Source organism: Acanthochromis polyacanthus, chromosome 16 (genome assembly GCF_021347895.1).
Source record: "Acanthochromis polyacanthus isolate Apoly-LR-REF ecotype Palm Island chromosome 16, KAUST_Apoly_ChrSc, whole genome shotgun sequence".
Lineage (NCBI taxonomy): Eukaryota > Metazoa > Chordata > Actinopteri > Pomacentridae > Acanthochromis > Acanthochromis polyacanthus.
Genome location: NC_067128.1, coordinates 6,257,116 through 6,268,381, shown reverse-complemented (window position 1 = coordinate 6,268,381; position 11,266 = coordinate 6,257,116). Strand labels below are relative to the sequence as shown.

General features: G+C 39.6%; 1 protein-coding gene across 1 annotated transcript; it reads left to right on the top strand.

Annotated features, from left to right (window-relative positions):
• The first annotated feature begins 211 nt into the window (after positions 1-211).
• On the top strand, positions 212-2,616 carry arf6a (ADP-ribosylation factor 6a). Its single transcript, XM_022212586.2, has 2 exons — positions 212-388; positions 510-2,616. Exon 2 carries the CDS (start codon positions 1,077-1,079, stop codon positions 1,602-1,604), a length of 528 nt encoding a protein of 175 aa, XP_022068278.2. The 5' UTR covers positions 212-388; positions 510-1,076; the 3' UTR covers positions 1,605-2,616.
• The last annotated feature ends 8,650 nt before the right edge of the window (positions 2,617-11,266 follow it).

The following is an 11,266-nucleotide window of genomic DNA, read 5'->3' as shown; positions in this document are numbered from 1 at the left end:
ATTGCAGAAAAATAGCTAATTCTCGGAACATAATTTCATGAGTTATCGCACCAAAAAGATGCATAGTGCAGGAAACGTGCAGCTGTACTTTAAGTAAAAAGGAAAAAAAAATCTGTGATACTGTGGTTCTTTGATTTACGCCTGGCCTCCCCTGAAACCTGCCTGTCTGGCCTGTGTCTGAAACGTCCGAGCTCGGGGCGGGTCCCTGAACGCAGCAGCAGTGTGTGTGAGCGGTGTGGAGGAAGTGGCGGCTGATCTGGGTCCGCACCTTTTCCGGTAACAGAGCACCGAGCGGCCGGAGAGAGAGAGAGCGGCGAGAGGGAGGCAGAGAGCGGCAAGAGCGGGGAGAAACGGCCCGGGGTCCGGGGGATGATCGCCGCACACGCAGGTACGTTCGCCGCTGCGCACCGTGTCCGGGTCGGCTGCGCGTTTCCGTGCGCACCGACAACATTTTGTCGGCTCCAAAGTTGTCCTCTGCACTCACACCCCTCCCTGCTTCTGTGTCACAGGGGGGAACGCGAGAAAGTCGGCCGAATCAATGACCTTTTGAGAGATCCGCTTCCTCTGGATGTCCCGCCGCAGAGACGCACCGGAGAGCTTCGACTGTGGCGCGTTTTGGTGAGAAAAACACGCGGCGGTGCTAGATCCATCGAGCGGGAGACAGGAGGACAGCCGGCAGCCGAGGAGGAAGTGGGAACCCCGGGCTCAGACTGGGCCTGATTTGGCAGGGAAAAAAGCCCACTGTGTGTGTGTCAGATCCAGCAGCACAACTGGATTCAGGGCTTCACGTGTGGATCCTGAAGGAAATCTGAGCTAAGTTCAGAACAAGCGGATGTGATTTTTTTTTTTTTATCTCACTGGATCATGAACATAAATCCACACCCAGTTTTTCATTCATCCAGCTGCCAGTGAAGCCCAGCAGCTCAGGTCATCACCAGTCCAGCTAATTGTAACTTGAATATTGTGTGAGGCCTCCAGCAGCTGCACACTTTTCTATCCAAACTTTTTTCTCTCATTGGAGAAGTCCTCACTTTTCTTTCCTTCTACTAACAAAGTATTTATGCACATCAAACAAGATGGGGAAGATGCTCTCCAAGGTCTTCGGCAACAAGGAGATGAGAATATTGATGCTTGGACTTGACGCCGCGGGGAAAACCACCATCCTGTACAAGCTGAAGCTGGGACAGTCGGTCACCACCATCCCCACGGTCGGCTTCAACGTGGAAACCGTCACCTACAAGAACGTCAAGTTCAACGTGTGGGACGTCGGCGGCCAGGACAAGATCCGGCCCCTGTGGAGACATTACTACACCGGCACCCAGGGCCTCATATTCGTGGTGGACTGCGCGGACAGGGACCGGATTGACGAGGCCAGGCAGGAGCTCCACCGGATCATCAACGACCGGGAGATGAGGGACGCCATCATCCTCATCTTCGCCAACAAGCAGGACCTGGCCGACGCCATGAAGCCCCACGAGATCCAGGAGAAGCTGGGCCTGACGCGGATCAGGGATAGGAATTGGTACGTTCAGCCCTCGTGCGCGACGTCGGGGGACGGACTGTACGAGGGCCTCACCTGGCTTACCTCAAACTACAAATCCTAATACTCCCACCCACCTTTATCCCGCCCGTCATCACCAGCCTGGACACTCGGAGGCAGAAAAACGTAGCTGAGAATTTAAAAAAAACACACAAAAAAAGCAAATAAAACCACAACCTCTCTCCTGCTGAAGAGAGTAGCAGTTATACTTTTCTTTTTTTTTGTCACTATAACCCCAGATTTCATTTAAACCATTTTTTTTCTCTCACTCTGTATAATCTGTTTAATTATCTGCTTTGTTTTTCTATGATTTCTCTTTTATTTTTCGGGGCTTTTTTATAGCTTAGCTCCAGCTGCATATCCAAAAAAAAAATTAAAAACAGAAACAGTCCAGAGAACCATTTGCCTACATCAGCATATCATGGCTCCAACTGCCTCTGTAATATGTCAGAATGTGTATCATGGATCTGTTAGGACCTCGGATTAAACCAACAACAAAAAAAAGACTTTCAGAACTGATTGTACTGGGATGAATGAGCGTTTTCTCCTGTTGCATCCATAAGACACTATGTGGACGCTGGATATTCACACACACTGTGATATGGATATATATTTTTTGTTGTTTCAGGGTCTCTTCTTTTTTTTTCCCTCCCAGAGCTTCCATTTTACTGTTTTTGTAGTTTCAGCTGCCTTATATAGACATAAAAAGAAGAAGGTTGACCCCAGAAATCAAGAAGTCGTCCTCAGCTGCTGCACTTTGGGAGGTAGAGCAGAGCAGGTGGGGGATCTAGCAAGGAGCTGGCCGTGCACATTTTCACATTTTTTGACTTTTTGGACCCCGGCAAGTGTTTACGAAACCCCCCCAGCCACCCTTCTCTCACCACCACCAGCCCTCCCAGTGCTTCAAACTGCAGCGCTCCTCTTTTTATCGTCCTCAAACCATCATCTTCTTCTTCTTCTTCGGCCTGTAAGGTCCCACCAGCTCTCTGTTAATCACTGTTTGATCTCTTCCTTCTTTTTTTCCTTTCTTTTTTTGCTATGCTGATGGAATAATAAAAAATATATCCAGATCAGAAGTGGTGCCTGTTTCAATGAGCGGCCGGCTGCAGCTCGTAAAAAGAGGAAATGAGAGTTTATGATGGTTTAGAGCAGCGAGAGGTGAAGTGAGCCTCCTCGTTGTGTTTCCCCTTTCTGCCGTGTGACTCATTTGCTGTGAATAAGTGATGAGATCTCTGGTTTCACAGTAGTGATTGTCAGGTCGCTTTTGCCAAAGGTCTTGAAGTATCACTTTGGTCTGTCAGGGTGCACGTAAGGAAGCAAACAATAGAAGTAAAACCGGTGCAGATCTGTAAGAATTCACCTCATTTACTGCATTCTGGTGGATTTTATGCAACAATTAGTGCCTTTACTGCATCAGTTTGTGCTGGAAATGTCTTTGTTTAGATGCAAAATTCAGGCACCAGGCGACAGTTCAGACTATAAATTGATTTAATTATGTCTGAACTCATTATTCATGTTTTTAAAGTTAATATCGGAGGCATTGTTGGGTTTATTAGTGACATAGTTAGTCATTTAATGTTTTAGACTTGCATTTAATTTACTTAGATTAAGCTCTGTGGTTACCCTTCTGTTACAATGTTTGATTTTAAATGGACACCTTTTTTAAACTGTGTTTACATCTGCAAAAGAAAATCTAATTACAGATGGTAAATTTTTAGCATTTAACTGTTATTTTACACATTTTTCCTGTTCTGCTGAATTAAAGACTTCTTAACAAAAGTTTTTAAAAATAATTCACCATTTCATATTTAAATTTTCTTCTCATATATGAAATTTTTTAAAAAAAACTACTAAAATCACAGAAAATAGTTATGGATTTGCATATTTACTGTAAAAAATGGACCAAAACTGTAAATCACAGCTGCAACAAAATTCAGTTTTTTTACAGTGTGTGATTGTAAATGGACACTTTTTTATTGTATTTAAATCTGAAAAAAAATCTAATAATAGATGGTAAATTTTAGCAGTTAACTGTTCTCTTACATATTTTTGTGTTCTGCCAATTTACAAAAAAATCTGTTAAAATCACCTAAAAATACTGATTTTTATACATTAACTATGATACAGCAACGTACAATCACAACCATTTTTTCCCCACATTTTTTTACTGTATTAAATCAGCACAAAATAAAAATGAATATTTTATAGATTTTTGCCATTATTTAAAAATAAATATATATATATACTGGAGATAGTAAAATGGGAAATCATTTTTGTATTTCCTTTTGAATATTTGGCTGAAAAAAATGCTGTATTTAAAACTATTATTTCAGATATTTGTTGTTGATTTTGCATTTTTTTTCACCATTTTTTGACATTACAGTATTCCAACATTTCTTTTCTGGCACCAGGTTTTCACAGGCTAATGTCCATAATTAGGTTGAATTAACTGGATTAATTTTAACCTGTAACATGTACAATATTGGGGTAAATTCACATCAACACTAAATGCTTCTAACCCCAATATTAACACTTGTTGAGTTCATTAGTAACACCACTTTTGTGCTATTGACATAATGGTGATTTGACTTGAACATACGTGTGTTCTCTTTACTGAAGGGGATGTATTTTCTGCTTCAACCTCCTGAAAATCTACAACTCTTGGTATAATAATCATCAAACTTTTATCACTTAAATCAGTTTTCATTCATTTCCCTGCTAATCCTTGATTCTGGTGGGAACTTTCCCCACCAGCTGAGTGAGTCTGTGTTACTTAAGCGCTTGTGTAACTCTTCAGGTCACTCCGTCGGCCTCACAGAGCTCTCCGGCTGCCTGGCACTTTGCCCCGAGTTGCCCTGAGGCGCAGATCTGAGATCAGGCCTCCCTTTCAAAGCCTTCTTGTGAAACTCCACCTGCTCACTGTACGGTGCTTCTGCAGCTTGCCGAGTGAGAAGTGTAGCTGCTTGTGTGCATCAGGTCGGCTTCCTCTGTGAAAACACTGCAGGAGGAGGCTGAGAGTCGCAGCAGTGACGTCAGCGTGTGAAGTCAGGAAACGCTTGAAAGGCCGTTGTCATGGAAATGGGTGGTTTAGCAGCGAACAAAAACAGGTTAACAATAAGCAGACGCCGAGGTTATTCCTGCGCTCCAGCTCATAGAGCGGGACGCCGGTTAATTTCCTGAAAAGCTCACGTTTTGGAGGCAGAGTGTAAAACGCTGAGGGGAGCCTCAGTGCAGGAATTCTTGTACAGGAATGTTTGTCTGGTATCTCTGCTCTGTTTGCTGTGTGCTGTTTGTTCATGTGAAGTTTGACCTGTTGCTGAAGGACGACAGTTAAACCGAGATAGACACACAAATGTGACGGTGGATTATCTCACATGAAACTGCTTCACTCCTCAGGGCAGCTAGAAGCAATATTCAGACTGTTTATTTAAGTAAATACCACTGTGTCCTGCATTCAAAACCTCACACAAGTAAATAATGGTAATATTATCAGCAACATTGACTTTAAGCATCATAAATAAAACCACTCTGGTTCCTGTTCCTGTTCTGCTTTTATCTATGATGTTTCTGGATGAATATTGCAGCGTTTGAGGTTCAGATTTGAGCTAATTTGGAAGATTAATCTACAGAAATATATCATATTGTATAAGACTGATGGCTGAAACAGTCAATTATTTTCATTGTCGAGTAATTTCGCAATTAACCGAACAGTTGTCTGGCCGATAAAATATTAGAAAATGTTTTCAAATGTCAATCAGTGTTCCCTGAAGACCCAGATATTCAGTTTAGTGTCATAGAAGAGTAAAAAAACACAGACAAATACACTGAAAACCTAAAGATGTGCCTTTTTGTCTACTAAAAAGCTACTCAAACTGATTAATTGACTTTTAAAATAGTCGGGGCTACTAATGAGGTCACTACATGGGTGTAAAAAGTCTACTTTTAGGTCAGTGTGACTCAACACATGAGCAACAAACAAATATTATTTTATTCTCTGAAGCTCTTTAATTTTAACATCTGCTCATAGATCAAAATCTTCATATTTGTGTCAATTTATGATTATTTTTTGTCTATTTCAGTATTGTTTCTTTTGGTCATTTTGTGTCAATTTCTATTCAATTTGTGTCTTTTTGATCATTTTTTGTCTTTTTATGGTCATTTTATGTCTCTTTCTGGTGCTATTTGGTGTATTTGCGGTAATTTTGTGTCTATTCATGGTCGTTTTCACTTCTTTATGGTCATTTTATGTCTGTTTGTTGTCATTTTGTATTTATTTCCAGTCATTTTATGTCTCTTTCTGGTGCTTTTTTGTGTATTTACGGTCATTTTGTGTCTATTCATGGCCATTTTTGCTTCTTTCTGGTCATTTTGTGTCTTGGTGGTCATTTTTTGTCTATTTCTGTTCATTTTATGTCTCTTTCCAGTGCTTTTTTGTGTAATCACGGTAATTTTGTGTCTATTTATGGTCATTTTTGTTTTTTTATGGTCACTTTATGTGTGTTTGTGGTCGTTTTGTGTCTATTTATGGTCATTTTTGCTTCTTTACAAAAACACCTCTCAAGGAAGTGTGTTAATTCCAGATCACATGACCTGCTCCACATGATGTCATTTCCTCCTGAAGAAAAGACTGGAAAGACTCCAAGGCTTTCTGAGTTATTTGATATAAAGTAGTGTGTGAGTCAAGTGTGGATTTATGGCATGTCAACAGGTTTACTACAATATGCTTATAAATGACTTTCAGTTTCAGTTTTACTCAGTCGTATTTATAATATTTAGAAGAATCTTTGTGTAAAAATGCCATGTGGTGTTTGGTTATAGGCAGTCATGTTGATTTTAGGCCTGAAAACAGCAAAAATGCCAACTATAATACCAGTCAACTATGTTACAAGAAGTCCTGCAATTATATATTGACTCAAATGCTTTTCTTCTTTTGATTTTTTTCTCTCGCTCTCAGTGGAGGAAATGTGGAGCAGGAGGGCAGTTTGAAGTTGCATCAGCGCTGAGCCGGTGAATCGTGCTGCACGTGTCTCAGGCCTTTTGTCCAGCTGTCTCTGCGCTCAGCAGCAGATGCACCGAACACACTGGCTGGTGTCAGACTCACCTGTGGCCCTCAGTTACAGGACGCCATTTAGGTCCTCTGTGTCGTCAAACCGCAAAAGATTCATTGTTTCTGCTCAGAAATATCCACCTCAGCTGCCGGCAGACTCTCATTCCACTCTGCGGTCATTTTCTTTTAGCCTTGAGCGCTGCCATTGTGTGTCCCAGGGTGGGGGTTGACCAGACTATTGTACACCTTATGAAGAGGGAGGTTTCAAACAATACTTTACGGTAACAGCAGAGCTCATTGGTAGTTCCTCTGTTTACTCAGGCGTTCCTCTTTGATTCTGATCTCACTTCACTCATTCAGCAAACCAGGAAACCACCGAATACACACAATATCTGCACAAAGGAGTCATGAACGGCAATTAAATCTGCGCCCAACACGTGCTTTCTAAGAAATATTTGCATGTTTGCTCGATGCTAATTCATTTATAAAGAACAATTAATCATTCAGTTCCTCACAAACATTCAAAATCATGAAAGATATATAAAAAAACCTGTAATCTGAACTGTAACTCCAGCTGTCAGACAAATACAGTGGAGTGTAAGTTACTCCTTGAGACTTAATGGAATGAAAGTTGCGTCAAGTTAATACACTGCACACAAAATGTCATCTTTCTGACAAATTAAACATCCAAAATACATATTTAGATGTCTATTTTGCTACAGTTTGTCCATTTGCGTCAGTACAATCCAATTTTACTTATCAATAAAAGATGTTTTCTCTGTTTTTCTCCGATGTCGATCCAGAAATCTCCACTTCAATACCAGTTATGTGGGCCAAACTCTCCAGTTTTATCCATTCTAAAGATTTTTACAGAAGGGTTTGCTCATATGTCAGTCACAGCCTGATTTACAGAAGATTTTATTTATAAAAACATGGCGCAATTCCATAAATATGATTTGAAACGCTGTAATCTTAAATGGAAGCAAAGCTATTCTGGTGTAAAATACAGTATTTGTCTCTGAGCTGCCGTGGATGAAAGGTATAAAGCTGCATTAAGATGAGACTCTGCAGGCAAAAACATGTCACCTGAGTGGGAAAGAAATATCTTAAATCCATATTTACATGCTTATTTTACGACATGTTGTCTGTTTGTGCTTGTATATTTCAGTTGTATATACATCTAAAGGACATTTTCTTAGTTTTTTCTCAAACTCTACAGCAAAAATCTCTACTTCAGCAGCACTTCCACCCGCTAAACTCTTCAGTTTTATTCCTGTTTATATTCTAAAGGTTTTCCCAGAGAGGTGTGTTCATGTATCAGTCACAGCCTGATATATTGAACATTTTATTCAGAAAAAACAGGCAAAAAGTGGCTTTTTTCTTGCTCTTGTCATGTGAGAAATAAAAAGAGAAATCTAAAGTCTTTTCTGCCAAAACATTTGACTCTAATATGTCATAAAAATGAACCAAGCACTGATTGTGTGTCTGTTAGCTGACGGTGGAAACATACGTACAATCTTTTCTCACATCTCAGGCGCTCGATGTCCTCCCACAGCCGTTTCCATAGAGCTGTGGAGTTTAGACGTGCTATGCTCACTTTACTTAAGGAGTCAGAGGCCAAGTAAAGCTTCACCCTTGAGCTTTTTCCCATCGTGTTTGCACAAATGCCTATTGTGTTTCATGTCACTTTCATTGCTTGAGTGCAGAGTAAAGTTCACTTCAGTCATTGTGTCGTTCTGTTGGGAAACTTGACTTGACGTCTAGGTCACAGGATCATTTATTTAAAAAAAAAGAACAACAAAAGTGCGAAGAAATACGAACTTGTCCTGTATACTGTAAAAAAAAAGTGATATAACTGATTTTTTGCATTTCATTTTACATATTTGTTTCTAGTTTTTTTGAAATAGAGAAAAATATTAGTGAAATTTTTAAACTGACAGAGCATTTACATGTCTACTGAAATATTTTTTATGTAAAAAAATTATTGAAACACATTCATAAAGTTTCCATAATTTCACAAATGTTTCCTTTTTGTTAAATTCAAATCCAATGCTGTAAATAGTTTTATAAAATTAGATATAAACAGTGATGAATAACAGCAAAAGTAGTATTGGTTCTGTAATTTTACACAGATTTGTTGGTTAAATTTAAGATATATTGTATAATTACAGAAGTTTTCACAACAAAAGTGTTGAATGAATGTGTTTTCATCCGTATATAACATCTATAAGCATTTGGAATCTGTTAAAATACAGTTTTATCATTCTGGTAGATTGCTTCCTCTGGGTTTGGTGCGAGCTGCATCAAGTAAAGAAATTTCAGATCGAAATCACAGAAACAAGCGTGAGTTTCTTCCATTGGGTCACTGGTTTTAATCGTAGAGACTAGTTAGAGTAGATTAGTTTTGGAGATGGAGTAGGTTGCTGGTTCTTGAGGTGGTTCATTTGATTTGGATGCCTTCTTCTTTGGGGATTTTCTAAATGTGTTCAACTGGAATATGTCTCATCTGACCTGGGAAACACCTGGAGAATCCCCAAGAAAAAGTGGAAATCATCGCTGGTTTGAAGGATGTGACCTGCTTAATTGCTACCACTGCAACCCAACTTTGGATGAGCAAAAGAAAATGGATGTCACGGAGGGTAAATGAATGATTTCTTTTCTGTGCTTTTCTTTTTTTCTGTGTGGAACATCAGAGTATTATCGTGCTGTTTTCCATTGCAGGAACTTGGTGGCCATTTTCACAAAACTTTTGTGCATGTTGTGACTGCAAGAACCCTTTTAGGGTCATTTTCATGGAGGAAAACACAATTTTTCATTGCATTTGGTTTGACAATGATTCGTTGAACTCGAAGAGAACAACAACAAAAAGCACCATTTTTTTCAAAGCCGGTTTATCTGATTTGGAATTTTTAGAGTAATATTTCCTTCCTAAATTTGTGATTTTAACATTTCTTTTACATGAACTGATTTATTACAGCCTCTTTTTATGGGATTTTATAACTTGCACAGTTATGGATCTACAGGTGAGATGTTTTCCATCTTATGTTGTACTTTTCACAGTCCATCAAGAATGGAAATTTTGCCATGTAATCATAACAAACCTTAATTGTTCCATTTTCTAAGTGCTTATAGAACTGAAATTATTTCCAGTAACTAGTATTTATTGTTATTTTGGTGCTCATGGGGTGAATGTCTGTTGGATTCTACATCCCAGTGGAAATCCAGAGTCGCTCCTGTAAATGCTCATGGCAGACATATGATTCAAACATTAAATGGCTACCATTTCACTTTAATAAAGACACCAGCAAGCACGATGTTCGTCTAAAGACAAAATCATGACTTTCATTTACTTAAACTCAAAGAACAGGAGGAAAAACTAACTTTTTGTGCCAACTGCAGTAATACAAAACAGTTTTTTATTCTTGTTATACTATTCTTACCCTGAAAAACAAAATCAGTTGCTTTATAAAAATGTTTAGTCTGTGGCTTCTGACCATGAAAAAGAGAAAAAATGAGCTCCCCCAGCAGCCATGTTGCAGCAGGACAGTGTATCTCCCTGTTGCCATGGGTGACAGGAACCCAAAAAATTCAACCAGCGATTGTTCAACTCATCGAGGATCCGACTGTTGTTGTTTTCTTTTGTCTTCTGATTGAATGGTTATCTGCACGTCTCTCCACAGGCACTTCCTGTCCAACTCAATCCGCTGCTGACACTCAGAAAGTTGTCATGGGGGCCGGTTTAAACGGTGTAGTTACAGCAGCATGCGGAGTGACATTCAGCTCCCAGGCAGTTCTAAGCTCTTCAGAATCTGTTGCACAGATTTGCATTTCCCTCCGCCTCGGACAATGTGCTAATAATTACAAGGAGCCCGAGGCCTGTGTTTGCGTCTGGCAGAGGAGTCGTGCAGTGGGAGGGATGAGAGCTGCAGCAGATTCAGGCTCACAGATGTAATTAAGGACGGATTCTTCACATCCTTTGGAAGAAACACAGTTTATGTAAATAAGAACGAGGACAGGAAGGTATTTTTACTACCACTGTGAACAGTCAATTTAAATAACTGATCTGTATGTCCAGATTCTCACTTTGATCATCGGTGAGGTTTTGTTCAGAATGTATTTACTCTGCATATTTAGTGTTTTTGATGCAGCTGTTGGATCAATAATGATGGAAATTTTAATTGAATACAGGATTTAAGTACAATTTTAACATTTATGCTGCGTTTTCCTTCCACTCTGCTACATTTCAGAGGGAAATATTATACTTTCTACATTATTATATTTATCTGACAGCTTTTTTAAGGTGCCTGTTTTACAAAATAGACATTTTTTTTAAAACATCTCACATAATTGAAGATTAAGTCAGACATTTCTTACAAAAAGCACGTTGTGTAGTCAGGCTCATATTTCAGATGTTTATCGCTTGTTTTCCACAGCAGGAACATGCAGGTCATTTTAGGGCAGCTGAACCTTTAAATGTGTTCCGGCTGCTAGAACCATCCCTGTAGAACTTCTTTCAGGAATAAAAAAGCTTCCTACTCTATTAAAAGTAGTTCTGAGTGGCCTTGAAAAACTAAGCTGGCAATAGCCTGATTAATAATTGTGTCGTACTTGATAGTACTCCACATTATCAATCTGGGACCGCTCCATGTAAATCCGTTCGGAGGAAAGAGGCACCGATT

Excerpts from the sequence above, each read along its gene's own strand:
- arf6a (XM_022212586.2), top strand. The coding sequence starts at position 1,077 with ATGGGGAAGATGCTCTCCAAGGTCTTCGGCAACAAGGAGATGAGAATA.